The sequence below is a fragment of the Xiphophorus hellerii genome, chromosome 14 (assembly GCF_003331165.1).
Source record: "Xiphophorus hellerii strain 12219 chromosome 14, Xiphophorus_hellerii-4.1, whole genome shotgun sequence".
NCBI classification, from domain to species: domain Eukaryota; kingdom Metazoa; phylum Chordata; class Actinopteri; order Cyprinodontiformes; family Poeciliidae; genus Xiphophorus; species Xiphophorus hellerii.
The window spans coordinates 17,552,039-17,566,842 of NC_045685.1; the positions used below are offsets into that span (position 1 = coordinate 17,552,039).

General features: G+C 39.0%; 1 protein-coding gene across 2 annotated transcripts in view; it reads right to left on the reverse strand.

Moving 5' to 3' along the window:
- sema4f (sema domain, immunoglobulin domain (Ig), transmembrane domain (TM) and short cytoplasmic domain, (semaphorin) 4F) overlaps positions 1-14,094 on the reverse strand; it is a 58,818-nt gene extending 44,724 nt beyond the window's left edge. Inside the window, exons 1-2 of one of the 2 annotated variants that reach the window (XM_032583587.1) lie at positions 13,854-14,094; positions 13,444-13,646 (exon numbers count right to left, since the gene is read on the reverse strand). In XM_032583587.1, coding sequence (XP_032439478.1) covers positions 13,444-13,546 — 103 coding nt within the window. In that variant the 5' untranslated portion in view covers positions 13,547-13,646; positions 13,854-14,094. Of the gene's footprint in view, positions 1-13,443 lie in introns of both variants that reach the window. The other variant, XM_032583588.1, reaches the window with a different exon arrangement.
- Positions 14,095-14,804: the final 710 nt, after the last annotated feature.

The window sequence follows — 14,804 nt, forward strand, 5'->3', positions numbered from 1 at the left end:
ACATAAAAGTAATTATGTGCAAATGATTCACAAGAGCCTATCAGACTATTTGACTATTCAGCGCAGATTCAACTTTAGGATAAAGCCTGAATATCTACACTATCAAACTTTTTATACAAATTCCAAAGAATAAAATGTTTTATGGTCATCTCTACAAAACTGACCTACTTAAAAAAGGTGTTTTCATTCTCCTCTTTCATCCAAACCAAACACTTCTTTTCCTTCCAACTCCTTCTTGTTGCTTCCCCTCTGTCTCCTCACCCTTTGCTTCCTACCTTCCCCTCCTCCCACCCTTTCCTTCCCTGTAATTACCACCTCAGACTCCAATTAAAAGAAACCACAATAAGGAGAGCAGAGCAGGGAGACCAAGGGGAGGTATAGGGATTGGAGAAGCAAGAATTTAATGAGCAGTTTGTCCACAGAAGCACAAGCAAATATAAGCTTGTGCAGCTATCCTTATTGTAAAACAAACTTCCATTCAGTTTGTATAATTAACCGCATTATCTAACCTTAATTTGATCTATAATTCACCACTTTTCTCTAACCCTAACTAAGCTAGAGATGATGCTCAGCGTTTTTGTACCCATACGATTAATTTACCCTCAGAGGATTGGTAATTTTTCAACTAAAGGTCCCAATGAGGCATTAAACTTCTTGGTTGCCCTTAACTCAATCTGTACTCAAATCTTTCCTCTAACCCTCTCCAATGCCTCCAAAGATGATGCTTTTCTCCATTGTACTCGACGTCGGTCGCCATTAGGATCACTATTTTGCAGAAGGTCAGTAACTTTACCAGTAAAAGTCCATATTAGGCATGAAAAAGAAGAAAAAGAAAACACTTGGACACACAAATAGATGTGATACAATTGATTTAAGTCAATGGTTTTGATTTATGTGAAATACCTGAAAACTGTACCAAAGAAAAGTGAAGCATTCCAAGGTTAAGAGTAACTGGATTAGATTAAAAATATATACCTTAAGTAACGTAAGTGTAAAACTATATTAACCCAAAGAGAAGCAAATGTTTTCCACTGCAAACTGATTTAGCTCAGCACAACAGCTCAACATGAACAACTTTGCAAATGGAAGCATTTTTGATTCTTTATACGGCTTTAACCATGAATATTTTTTTTCTTATCAGAGAAACAAGCAGAAGGGTAACAAATATTCATAAACTGGATTATAAACCCAAGTCAGAGAATAAGTGACTCCTGTGAAAAAAATGTGCCGTCCACTGACTCCCAGCGTCTTTCAACAATCTCTGACAGGAAATTGAGTTCTGTTTTAATGACGCTGACACATCGTTATGAAGGTGGACCTCTACACTTGCAGCAGAACACCTAAGGAATACTCCTGCCTTTAAAATTAGTTTTCTAGAAATATTTTTAATGAAACCCAGAGGACTGTTTTGGATTATCAGCAGGTTGTATTGCACAGAATTTGAGGTCAATCTCCCTCCCTTACATACCTGTCCTCCAGCAGCTTGTGGGAACAAACAAAAGCCCTGAACTCGGTGCTGCAGGAGAAGTCCTGGAAACTAAACCTCTGCATGAAGGTTTGTAACATTAAAAAGACTTGACTTTCTAATAAATAATCTACATAATAAACAAATTTAAAAAAACAAAACTCTAGTTGGTAGGCCGAGATAGGTCAGTGTCAGTAAACAACAGTGGGGGACATCTGGCATTGTAGATTTAATTCAGGGGCTTCATGAGAAGATGGTTAAGAACGACACGCAAATTTGCTAAAATACTTAGTTCCTTTAAATCAAGGCTAAAACTGTAAACAAATTTATTTTCTGTTTTGCATCCAATTTGTGTTCAGGAAATATTCTTCAAATCTAGACCTGTACAACTGTGAAAGCATAAACATATTTGCCAAAACCTTTTGCTTTTTTACATTTTTTGTGTGAGCGCCTGTATTTAAATGCCTTTGCGGCAGCATTTATCTGAGAGCGTTTTTGTGTGCAAGGTGGGGAGGATTGCTGACAGCTTTCCTTTATGTTTGCCTACGCCAGTTTCCTGTCATTAAGTCCTGGTGTTGCCATGCTTCCTTTAACAGTGCACACACACTGATTCAGTCCTGCTAGCACACAAAAACAGAAGCGTACGCTTTCCAGTGTGAAAACACAAATGAGAAAGAAGGTCAAAATGCCAAAAGAGCATCACAAAAACAAAACAGGAGAACTGGAAATCAATAACAAACATAAACAATACAGCATAGACTTTGAAATTTAACCAACACATACACACGGGTGTAAAATAACACCACAGAAACTTTCAGTTGAGAAAGTCTCGATCAATCAATGAATTCAAAGTTGGCGCAGCAGGGCAGCCCTTGCTGTCAAGCTGTCATTGTGTGAGCAAGCATGTGTGTGTGAGAGGATGAAATGGGCCTCATACAATATGTGCCAAACGTGACTGCCAAGACACACACACACACACACACCTGCATACAAACAGGCATAAAAAAACTGTGGGAGAAGGAGTGAAGAGAGGTGCTTTGATTTACTAGCCTGCCAAAGGGAGACCTGGCATAATTCACACAGAGGAAATGGATCTGAGTCCATTATAAACACACACACTCTCACACACAGCAGCAGCTCCGCTGGTTTATTTGTTTAATTTAAAAGATCCATTTCTCAGGTTCTCTTTGAAGACTTTATTTGTGAGCAACAGATGAGCTGCTGCTCCTTTTTATAACCAGGTTGCATAATGCGTCGTACGACTGGTCGTTGTATATATGCTAAACATGTTTCTTTCTCACGTTCAGAAATATGTAAATAAACAACACATCCTGTGGATAACCATCTATTTCCCTTGGCAAACCAGCTGAACCAGTGTCATGTTTACTTTTCAACCAGAAAATCCAGTTTACTTTTTCCGACTCATAATGATCGGTGTGTCCTATATTTACTCTATCCCCCTGTTAACATGGCCCTAGGTATTACCAATAAGACAAAATACATTTAACTCCATTTTTCATTATATTAAAAAAAATTTACTGCTGTTCTCATGTTACCTCTTATTTTTATTATGTTGTAACAGCCGCTCACGCTAGATTTGCTATGTTGTCATTTAATTATGAACCATAACGAAATGCAAAGAGGTCTCACTAACATTAACACTCTTGAATTTGGATGCTGCAAATTTTAACTTGTATGGAGGTGTGTTCGACGTTTCGTCTGGCTGTTACAACAAAGGCTGTGGCTTCTTTAGTTTTGGTCATTTTGTAGCTGAGTTTTTCCGACATGACACAGTGCCATCGGCTGCAGGATGTCAATTCGCACCAGAGCTGCAGGAATATCGATATGTGCAATTCTGCAATCACAAACGTCTTCTTGGATGATATATGTGGTATAATGATTGGAATCTAAGTGCAATGAATGCAGGTTCTGGAAGCCAAAGCTCACAAAGAACTTTGGGACATTGTGACAAATGAAAAGAAGGAAAAGATCATCATTGTTATATTCAGCAATAGTTTTATTCTAATGTAATGCTTCCTGATACTGTTGCTTCCCTACTTGTTTCACATATTGGGTCTAAATATGTAAATAAACAACACATCCTGTGGATAAGCATCTATTTATTTGAAAAACAGGTCATTTTTTTCCATGTATTTAAACATTTAACCTTATTTTTAAATTGAAGATTTGGAAATGCTGGCAGCATTTTTAAAACCTCATAAGGTAAGGATTTATATTTTCTAACAGTGACGGTGTTTATAGTTAGTAAAGTTAAACTTGTTAATCATGATAATAACAAATGAAAGACCCTTAAGACAATTTTAAGTATTAGCTCCATAACTGTTTTGACTCTGTTTAAAAAAGAAAAGGACTAACAGTAAAACTCTGTTTTACAGCAACGCCTTTCTCAGACAGTGTGAAAAAAGGGGTCACTTCTTTTAACTTATATAATTAAAAACAGCACAAAGGGGTAAAAAGAAGGTTTGAATGGTAATAGCTCTGAAAACAAAAAATCAAAATCAGCTAAAACCAGTAAAATCAGTAAAATTCTTTGGTCAGTGCGTCGCTACTTTTACTATCAAGCTTTTGAAATGCAAAATATATATAAACCCATGTTAAAAATTATGAAAAGAAAATCTGAACACAAACAAATGAAAACAATGTTTTAATTTAAAAAAAATACTTAAAGACATTTAGTCAGACAAGATCAAAAAAATCTATTTTCTGGACTAATTTCTGGTGCTTTGATGTCTTGTATATAAGTTCATATGTCTTTAAAAATTGAGGCACAATCATCTAGCTACTATTTCAAGACTAAGTCTGCCCTGAAATCAAGGTATTTACAGGTGGATCTGTGGGATGTTTGTAGCTGAAAACAGCAGATTATTGAGCTTTCCTTCAACTTCCCTGACGTGGCGTTTACTGTCAACAATGCAAACTCGTAGGAGAAAGCAGCCCACACAGGCAGGTGACTCTGACCAATCACAGCCAAGCTCTGCAGGGAATTCCTCAATCCTTTCATCAAACACCTTTGTGTATTGTAAAATATAAGAAGGTTTAGAAATGTCAACAAGATTGCTCCAAAATGTTGAATTTAAGTTGAGATGATGCTTTAGACCAAAGAAACTTGATAGTTGTGAAGATGTTTAGGTGAAGTGGGAGGCCTTGCTGAAGAATACATCAACATATCCTGTCAGGAAGTTGTAAATTTTAGACTGAAGAATGACTTTCTGAGCCACAACCAACTTGATTAAAGAATATTTATCATACTTAATGTGTTTGAACGTATGTGGAATGCTGTCATGCTGCTGTGTGGCATAGCTTGTTATTTTGTTTTAGTGTCAGTGCCATGAGAAGAGCGTAAAACTGAATTGAACCAGACGTTTCCACTCAGTAGTCTGCACACGGTGGCTTTTTTTCAGCTGTCACTGAGGGTAAAAAAATGCCAGCAGGCACAAATCTAGGAAAAAAAGCTGACTGCTCACTGCAGCGTTGATTTGACTAGGTTAATACATCTACCTTTCGATACAGACACAAGGACAACAGCATGCTGTTCATGAAGTCCCACATGGAAAGAAAGAATCAAAAGGTTGAAAACAAGCATGGTTTGATGAAGTGTGTGTTTGTTTATGTGCGTTTCCTGCAGGAAAAGGTCCAAGGAAGCGTAGAGGGGCAGAGTGTGCATGTTTTGCTTTGGTTTCTACCCTCCTCCTCCTCCTCCCTTGCCGTACTGCTGACACAGGTCAAACACAAAGACCAACACAAACACCACAATAAGCATACATTCAGGTTCAGCAACTCATGTGATTATGAGTCAAATGAATAGGTGAAATGATATGTTCAGCTCAAAAGATGAGACAGTGGAAATATTGGATTCACAAGAATAACATGAGATTTTACCAATATTTTTGAAAAAAGTAAGAATTCTAACATCAAACAGAACAAACGCTTCACAAATCAGAAAATGTGTTTTAAAGAATCCACAATAAGTGATTAAATGCAGTTTTTATGCTCATCCTACAGTGGTCTTAATTCCTAAAATGCTCATTTTTTGTGTTTTCAAAAATAAAATTAGGTTTTCATGAATCTCAAGACGTATCTTAAAGAATCGAAGTTCAGCTTACAAGATTAGACAACCAAATGCAGTCCACATTCTTTAAAAAAAAATTTAATAGCTTAGTGTTGATACAAAACTCAGCAGAAGCTATCCTTAAGTCAACTTGATCTACAAATGAGGATTCAGAAGTGCAGTTAATATGAAAGCTAACAATAAGCTACAGTATCTACAGGAAAGACCTTAAGTCAGGCTTTGTCAGAGGTGACCTTGTAGGAACAGAGTACAGGAAAAGCAAAAAGTGCAGCAGAGGGGGATGGGGAAGAACAAGGTAGGGGCTAGGAGATAATCTCTGATGGGTCGAGTCTTCTCTAGTTTCTTAAGACAGACAGGAACTCTGCTGTTCTGGCAGGACTTGGTACATCATTCTCCTGACATGAAACGACAAATGAAAACAGTCCAGATTGTCATGTTAGTGGTGCAGGAACAGCTAGCTGACAACCAGAAATCTATGAAACAGGCGCTAGCATCGTCATTATAGCATTGTTAGCAGCTAAAAGCTAGCCAGTCATGGTATTCTCACGGTGCTTACAGACCTTTTGTATTTTGTCAGTTGCTCTGTCAAAGTGTCACTTTTTCCTACAAAGTACTTGAAATTTAAATCAAATTTAAAAGTGTCCTAGGTGAACTCCTTCTTAGCTGAACATTGGAAGCCAAGAATACAAAGCTAACTTTAGCACCCAGCTTATTACTAGTGGTGATGTTTTTACAGCACTTTTGCTTTGCAAACATTCATTTTTCTACAGATTAACCAAACTGCTACCAGTCAAGCCATTTAAAAGATTGTAAGCCAACACAAAAAGACAAGTTAGGAACTACTTTCTCTCTTACCAAAACAGGTAGCACACACCCACAGCTTACCTCACTGTGACAAACTTTAATATAACTCTGTTCACCCTTATAGATTCAATTGTAGGAGTGTAATTAGATATAAAGATTATCAAAATCTAAAAAGCTCAAGATTTGGAAGGCAAAACTCTTTATGTAGCATTTAGATGAAGAATGTCCTCACATCCACTGTTTTCCATTATTAAATGTCCTCTATGACCTGCACACACACACACACACACACACACACCCCAACAGATAGAAGCAGACTAATAAATTGACAGGTCAATCAGCTGATGACCTTTCTTGATTCAGGACCTCTGATCTGTCTGAGTAAACAGTCGCCGACTCTTTGACTGCACCTGAGTACGTGTGTGTCCATATGTCTGAGATAGCAAAGACGCTAACAGGCTAAGTGGATGCAGCGTCTCAGAATCAGCCAAGTGACTCGGCCTGACCTCTGACCTCATTTCAAACACGTGATGCGTATCGGGCCCTGTGAGTCTAGTTTGTTTTGTCCTAACTGAGACAGATCAATTACTCTTCCCCTATTTTTTTTCAGGTCATCAATAACTCTTAGTTTCTGTCACGTATCTGCTGAAACATTTTGACCTCAATCCACTTGTTTTTCATTCCTCGCAACCCCAATTTGCACAGAAATACTTCAAAAATCCTACATGTCTTAAGCAATCGATAACGGTCTCGCCACATTTTTATTCTCTTTTTACTTTACTTTGAGTTCAAGGCCATGATTAAAAACTGATATATATGATAGATAGTAATAAATACCAGTCCACAAGGAGAATACACAAATGAGCAGCTTAAGGCATCTACAGTTTAGGTGTGCTTTCTTCATCTAGATGCAGAAAAGTACTCTCCATGCATTTTATTTGGACTCAGCTCGCCTTCTATCAGATGGGATTTTCTAGCTGCCGAGGGAAATGAGAAGAGGAAAGCAGGTGAGAATCCCAATGAGGTCCTGATAAATGCTTTCACTCTGAAGGTAATACACAGAAATGAAGTCGTTGTCCAACTCCTGAATACTTAAGTCTCCAAAAAGGCGGGTTTTGACACAAGGCAAGAATATTTCATGAGCTTTCCTTGAACGGGGGAGTGAGAACCAGGCAGGCGGGATGAATGAATGAATGACTGAAGACAATGCTGGAATCCATCAAGTATGTCGTCGACCCGTCACACAGTTCAGAAAGTTCACCAAGCCTGAACTTGGCGAAACGGAACAAGAGACGCAAAGTCATGACAGTGAAAAGAATGGCATAGATCATGCAATCCCACAGGGAAGGAACATAAATTTGCTTGACTTTGATTATATGTATGTGACCTTTGACTTCTGAGTTGTTTGGTTCTCGGTCACAGGAGTGCCACTGTGGGCTCACCACTGACAAACAACAAAAGGGTTTGCATGGCCAACAATTCTTGTGCACTTCTGTGTATCAGAGACTGCGTCTGGACTTTATAGAGGGACCATTATGCGTCAGAGCGTATGGAAAGTTAATGAACTTTGGTGACGAACATAAAGAGGAGTGAGGAAGCATTTCCTGTAGGTGGTCTGCGACAGCAAACAGCACACTCATCTGATCACTCATTCATTCATTCATTCAATCTCTCTTCTCTTGTTTTTGTCCTTGACATCATGATTTCAAATGGATATTCTCTGTCTAATTTTCTCCCTAAAATATTTATTTCACAACCACAGGTGAGAAACTGCATAAAACAGATATTATTCAAAAAGTAAAATCTAACAAATGACTGCTGGCATGGTGTTTTCACACCTGACAGTCTGGTAGACTCAGTTTAATTGGGGACCAATATTGCAACATTTGCTACATTTTCAGCTACACTATGTAAAACAATCCAAACTAATTGAAAAACCTGTTCACCTTATCACCTGTGGTGGCGCTACACCAAGATCTATTGAGGGAAACAACATAAAAACCTCTGAAGAAGACATGAGCGGAACTTCCTTCTTCACAAAATGTAAACATAAATTACTGGTAAGAAACATCATATTTTAGAAGATGCAGAATTTCTTTTTCTTTGTCTTTTTTGTCATGTTTGTTTCATGACATTCAGACCTAAGATTTCACTTTTTCAGTCCACATCAAGAGTTCGACTGCACATTCACACCTCCCCAAACAAGCCAGACCTTCTAGACAAAAAACCTAGAGTTCAATTAAAGCAGAGTAAACAGGGCTGTTGTGAATTCACCCTCAGAAACTTTAGCTGTGCTTGAGCTCTGGCTTTCTTTTTCAGGAAAAGGCCAAGAAAAGGTTTCAGAGACAGTATAAAAAGTATAAATGTTCACTGCCATGAAAAGTATTCATGCACCTTGAATTTTTCATCATTTTGTCATGTTACAATTTCACATTTTTATGTGTTTCATTGTGATAAACATGCATTAAATCTGTTGTAGCTTTGGCTGTCTAGTATAGGGAATTGTCCTTCTGAATAGTGATCCTTCACCCCTGGTCTTTCACTTCAAGTCTTTTGCAGCTTCTGATAGGTTTTCTTTATTTAGCTCGAACCATCCTCTCTCATCCGGCTAAAGTACATAAATTCAGAATGAAATACATTGTAATTTGTTGCTGTAGAGTGACAACATGTTAAGAAATATGAATACTTTAACAATGAACATTGTACAAGAAAAAGAAAAATTAGACAATATGCATGGATATGCATGCGAGTTGATCATAAGGAAACAGATTCTAACTATTTATGATAAAGCAGGAAAGAGTGGAAGATAGGAAGCCCAGTTTTAAACACAGGGGCTTATCAGGCAGGGTTGAAAGAAGAGCTAAAAGCACTTGTGAAGCCTTCCTCCATTCCCCTGGAAGCACTTAGCTCCACCACACCCCATCAGCTCCATTTCCAGGATGGATGGAGCAGAGGGGCCGAGAAACAGACAATGGGATGGCGGGATAAGAAAGAAGAGGCAGGTTTTTTTTATTCTTTGTATAACCACATTACAATCTCCAGGGGGACACAACAATGCAGCAACAACCCAAACACATAATCAGCTGAGGTCCACATTCTCACAGGCAAGGCATGCTTCAAATCAGTGGTTACAAAATTTCATGTCTAATCCCATGACAATCTTGTGGAAATACTGCAGTGACAAAGAGTAATGATCATCATGATCATCTAGTCAAAACAACAAACACTGCAGGAGCCGCCATATTGTGCAACCCTGTCAAAAGGATAAACCGTTCTTTCAAAATGTATAAATTAAGTTTATTCACAACAAATGTCAAATTGGGGAACTTGAAAGGCAGACCGTTACAATTCAAAGCCATCCGGGAAACTTCCTTTTCAATGAAGCGATGGGAAAATTCAGCCAAACATACCAATTAACAACCAAAATGTGTGGAGACGTTGGAATTATCTATATATATCTAATTTAATTAAAAGTGATAGGTAATGTTTTATACAGACATTAAAAGTAGTTCTCATAAACAGATAAAAAGGAGTGATATTTGTGTGGTGAGGTCTAATAACAAAGTTGGTATAATTAAAACTGTGTGGTCTGGCAGCATTGCATCTATCGATCCAGAGAAAGACAGCTGAAGACGCTGGACATTTGTCCAAGTAGTGAAATTCCTTTCAACCCATGAATCATTCATGCATAACTGAGAATCATCCTGTCAAGTTTTAGCTCACAAAATATATGTGAAATTCCCCAGAACCACTGATTAGACCTCTTTAATGACCACCAAAAGTACACACATTCCCACAACAGACATAAACATACAGCCAGATGGAATAAAATGATAGCTCTTTCTCTAATACCTCAAAGGAACCATCACTATCACAAGAGGGTGATAAATCTTAAATCTAATGGCTACTAGGGTGAGAAATTGCGCTTCAATGGCGATTCTGCAAAGCTTCTGTTGACTGCAAACAAAGATTAAACATAGTTTTGAAGGCCAACTCAGGAGATAAAATCGGTGGACACTGGGTGGCCTCAAGAGTATGCTTACACACCTACAGAGCTCCTGACCAGCCAGGAAAATTAAAGTCATAGCTCTCATTTTTCTCACCATAAATCAGAGGATCCATTAAGTCGCTACACGGGTGGGCGCCAGACCCCTCCAATGCCCCATGTTTGGTGACTCCCTAACGAGTTTCACGTGAGAAGCATTAAAACTGGTGCTGAACCAGTGAAACTGACTGGAACAGGGTAAGCTAGAGTGGTTTCTTCAACCTGAAGGTAAACCAATTACGTCTTGTGCAGTTTCATCGAGTCGTATGACAACCGTCTCCAAACACTGATACATCAGCAATGCCAACGGATGCTACAAGAAGAATAAAAACGTGCCGAATCTGCATAAAATACCATATTTCTGATGCAGATCATTCACTCCCGCAGCAACGTGGGACGTTACCAGACAAGATAAGAGCAGTACCTGGAAGCAGGATGTTTCCTGGATGTTATTCTTCACACATCACCTGACTTTCTGTGTATACCAACAACTGTGTCTTACGTAAGAAGCTTTTGTGCACTGTAATACTACTTAAGCAAGCACAGTCTTTAGACATTTCATTATAAAGATGATCATTGTTTAACTCAGCAGCTGAAACATTTCAAGTTCTCAACAACAGTCACATCTGAGTGCATTTAAAGACTCCCTTCATGTTCAACCATCTTGAAGTTTTGCACACTATTGTAAAGAAAAAATGATTTCAAGATATCCACAAATAAAGGTCTAAGTGTATATTCATGACCTCAGTCATTTTTTTAAATAAACCACTGTTAGCTAAAATTGCAGCTACAAGTATTTTTGGGGTGTGACTTTTTTTCTCTACTTTGTTTGAAAAATAGCTCAACATTAATTATAAAGACCTGCCACAAATTCACTATAACATTTAGGTCTGAACTTTGACTGGGCCACCCAAACACTGATCTAAACCATTATCTTGTAGCTCTGGCTGTATGTTCAGAGTCAATGTCCTAATGGATGTTGAACTTCTACCACAGTCTTACGTCTCTAATAGCTTTTCTCCCAGGATTACCTTTTATTTTGTTCCATGCATCTTCCCTTCCACTCTGATCACATTTCATGCTTAGATTGCTGTCAACAGGGTGATGTGCAGTGTTAGTTTTCAGTCTCACATATCATGTTGCATGGCAAATAGCTGAATTTGCTCATTTAGCAGAGCACCTTTCTTCCACAAGTTGGCTGTTTCCACTGTCAGTGGTCTCCACACCTGGTCCTGTATGTTTTGTGCATGTAAGACTTGTTATGGGTATTTTATAGATTTCCAGATGTGTTAACTACAGGGCTAAAGGTTTTCTTGTCAACAGATTCTCCTAACTGAGCCGTATCTCTGTGCAGCTCCTCCAGAGGTACAATAGTCTACTTAGCTGCTTCTCTTGATGCTTTCCTTTTCTGGTCTGACAGTTTAGACCATATTTTAGTAGGTTTGAAGTTGCATCATACCGTTTTCATTTACACCCAATGAATCCTTAATCTTCCTCTCCACATTTTCCTTCCACTTACTTTAGTGACTCTATATGCTCTATATGCATGAGGCGTTAATTCAGTTTGAGGTATAACACAGGTGGAGTAGGTGGAGATGAGTGATAGGCTTCGAGAGTTGTTCAGTAGTGAAATGAGTCTGTAAGAGGAAGGCTGAGAGTCGGCAGCAGCTCTCCACTTCTCAGAATCACTTTAAAAAAACCCTTGACTGAAACTAGTAGGCATTGCGTGCAGACTAGTAATGCATGTCCTCATTTATAAATGTCATATTGTAAAAATAAGAGACATCACTCTGAGGTGCCAAATATCTGAACGTTCCTCTCATTGCCCTTTGCTGGCGTCTCGTCATTCAATCAAAGTGCATATGTCCACAGTTCCATCATAATATAAAACAGTGCCTAACTCATTCAGCTTCATTCAAAAACAAGCAACTTTCAAGTATAAGATTGTAGATGTGAATAAAGCTAGAGGGAGCAAAGCCCTTTAATACCGTCAGGTGACCTTAGAGCAGCCTAATGGTCAACGGACAGAGTGACGCAGCCTCTAAATCTTTTTGCTGTACCCAGGCGTGAGCATCATCACATGGGGGAGAGAGAAGGAACTGGCTTGTACTAAACCACAAGGCATCAATACAGAAAAAGAAAAAAACAGCTTGAACTATTTCATGAACAGATTCAAAGAAAGCGAATTTTAATGGAGCTCCCATTGGTTCACAAAATCAAAGAGTGACTTTTGTATTTGCTGCTTTTATTCTGGAGAAATAAAACCCTGCACATCTGTTGATAATGCAACCAAAAAGATTTGACTTGTTATGCTTTTCTTATCTTCACACTCACTCAAAGTCACATTAAATCTTTATCACCCTTTAACTCTGCATCACTTCAAACCTCACTGAAATTAGGATAAAGATTATTTTACTGATGCATTCTGCTGGAAACACGACTGACTGAGCATGAGCAAAACAATAAATCCCTGCAAAGCTGCAGAACCTGACCTTTGCCGATTCTTGCAAAACAAGAATAAATTTCCTCCATGCAGAAAACTCGTTTGAGCGAACTGTTCCTTTAAATTCTTAGCCCGACGCGTGTTTGGGTCAACCCGTCTTGCAGCTCTGAGTTTCTTTCTGCCCAACCAGCGCAGTTGTTGTTGGGGTTGGAGCAGAATAGGTCTGGCACCTGCTTTCTTTGGCAGAAATCTCCATTTATCAACTCCTGCAACAAAGACTGGAGGCAGCCGAATGGCTCTGCGCTTTGGAGCGCGTAAAACCGGGCTGCAACGCATGGCAACAAACACAGCAGTCGGGTTAAAATAAGTCGCAGGAGGAATTTAAGTCATTACCCTTTACTGGCGTATATCATGCTTCACTTTGGTCAACCCTTTGCATGTAAGTGAAAATTGTGAATTAGAAAAAACAAGCTCCATAAAGTTGCAGGAGTCTCTCTCTCTCTTTTCATGACACGCTGGGTTGTTTTGATTTCACAAATATAAAGTGAAAAGATAAATGCGCTAACAGCTGACTTCTTCTGCTGGATTGTACTCACCTTTAAGTGCGCCCAGAGTCGCTGGGACGCAGTTCCCGGGCATCAGGCAGCACATCGGGACCAAAACAAGCAGCACACCGCTGAGGGTCATCCCGTCTCCCATCCCCGAAACTACAGCAGATCTGACTTCACCAACAGGCTCGTTTCAACCAAGCATCCTCATCCAGTTTCCGGGTTTGCAGCGTCACCTGAGCAGCTTTATTCTAATTGAGAAATAAAAACGCGTTTTACTTTGTTATCCTCCTACAGGTTAGTCTTTTCACCAGCTACCGTCTGCACAAAGCGCACAGAAAGAAGTGCATCCACTCGGTGCAAATGTGAAGCGTTTGTATTCCACCAATAAAGCAAAACAGCAGCTTTATTTGAATATACCGGACAACTATGCAACGAAGTAAGTCAAAGTGCCGTACTCTTCTGCTGGGGATAATGTCCACTGTCCCGGGCTATAATAATCCGAACAGCCTCGCTTTTCACGCTCCGCTCTGTGCCCTGCTATTTTTCCAGTCTGTCCCAATTGGGGGAAAAAAGAAACAAAACCGTTTATTCCTTTATAGCTAAAAATGTTTGGTTGTTTGAAGAAGAACGAATCGCTTTGAGGATTCGATTCGGTCCGGAGCGCAGGAACGAGATCACAGGAACACTGAGCGCCGTGACAGCGGCTCGCGCTGAAGATGTGTTCAGCAAAGACGCTCGAGCGCTGAGTGGAAGCCGGTGGCCCCGCCCACCCAGGAGCTCCGAGAGAGGGAAGTCCAGGTGTACTGGTGATGTCACACCGGCAGGTGCGCAGAGGATTAATGTCCTTCAGGAACAGAGAAAATTCCTCCTAAACTGACTGACTTTCATGAGATTTAGTTAAACAATTTCATAAGGGAAAATACCAGTTTTATAGATAAATCTTCTGTAATATTATAGAAAAAGGTAAAAATTGCTAGTGAAAACATCAAAATCATTCACATTTTGGAAAAGTGTTGCTTAGTGTTTTATGTTTCTCAAAACAAGCTAAGAAATTAAGAAAGTAGCCTACATAAAAATCACTGACTATTAGAATAAAATAGCATAATGGCGTTATAAACATGGATATGGACATCTAAAGGCCTACCACAATTTAATGTCTTGATTTGGACTCCAAATCCTCCAGAATTCAAACCAATGAAGCCTTTTTGGAAATGTGCTGGACAAACAAGTCTGATCCATGGAGTAAATTAATCTTTTAGACTATAAAACTACTTCTGGTTTGAACTTTGTCAATATTCTGGTTGACACATTATGTGAGGAACTATTAAGCCTGGCTAAAGTAACCTTTGTTTTTCTTTCACTGAAGCTCAGAAGATTTGGACCCGCATAAGCTTTGATGTCTTCAA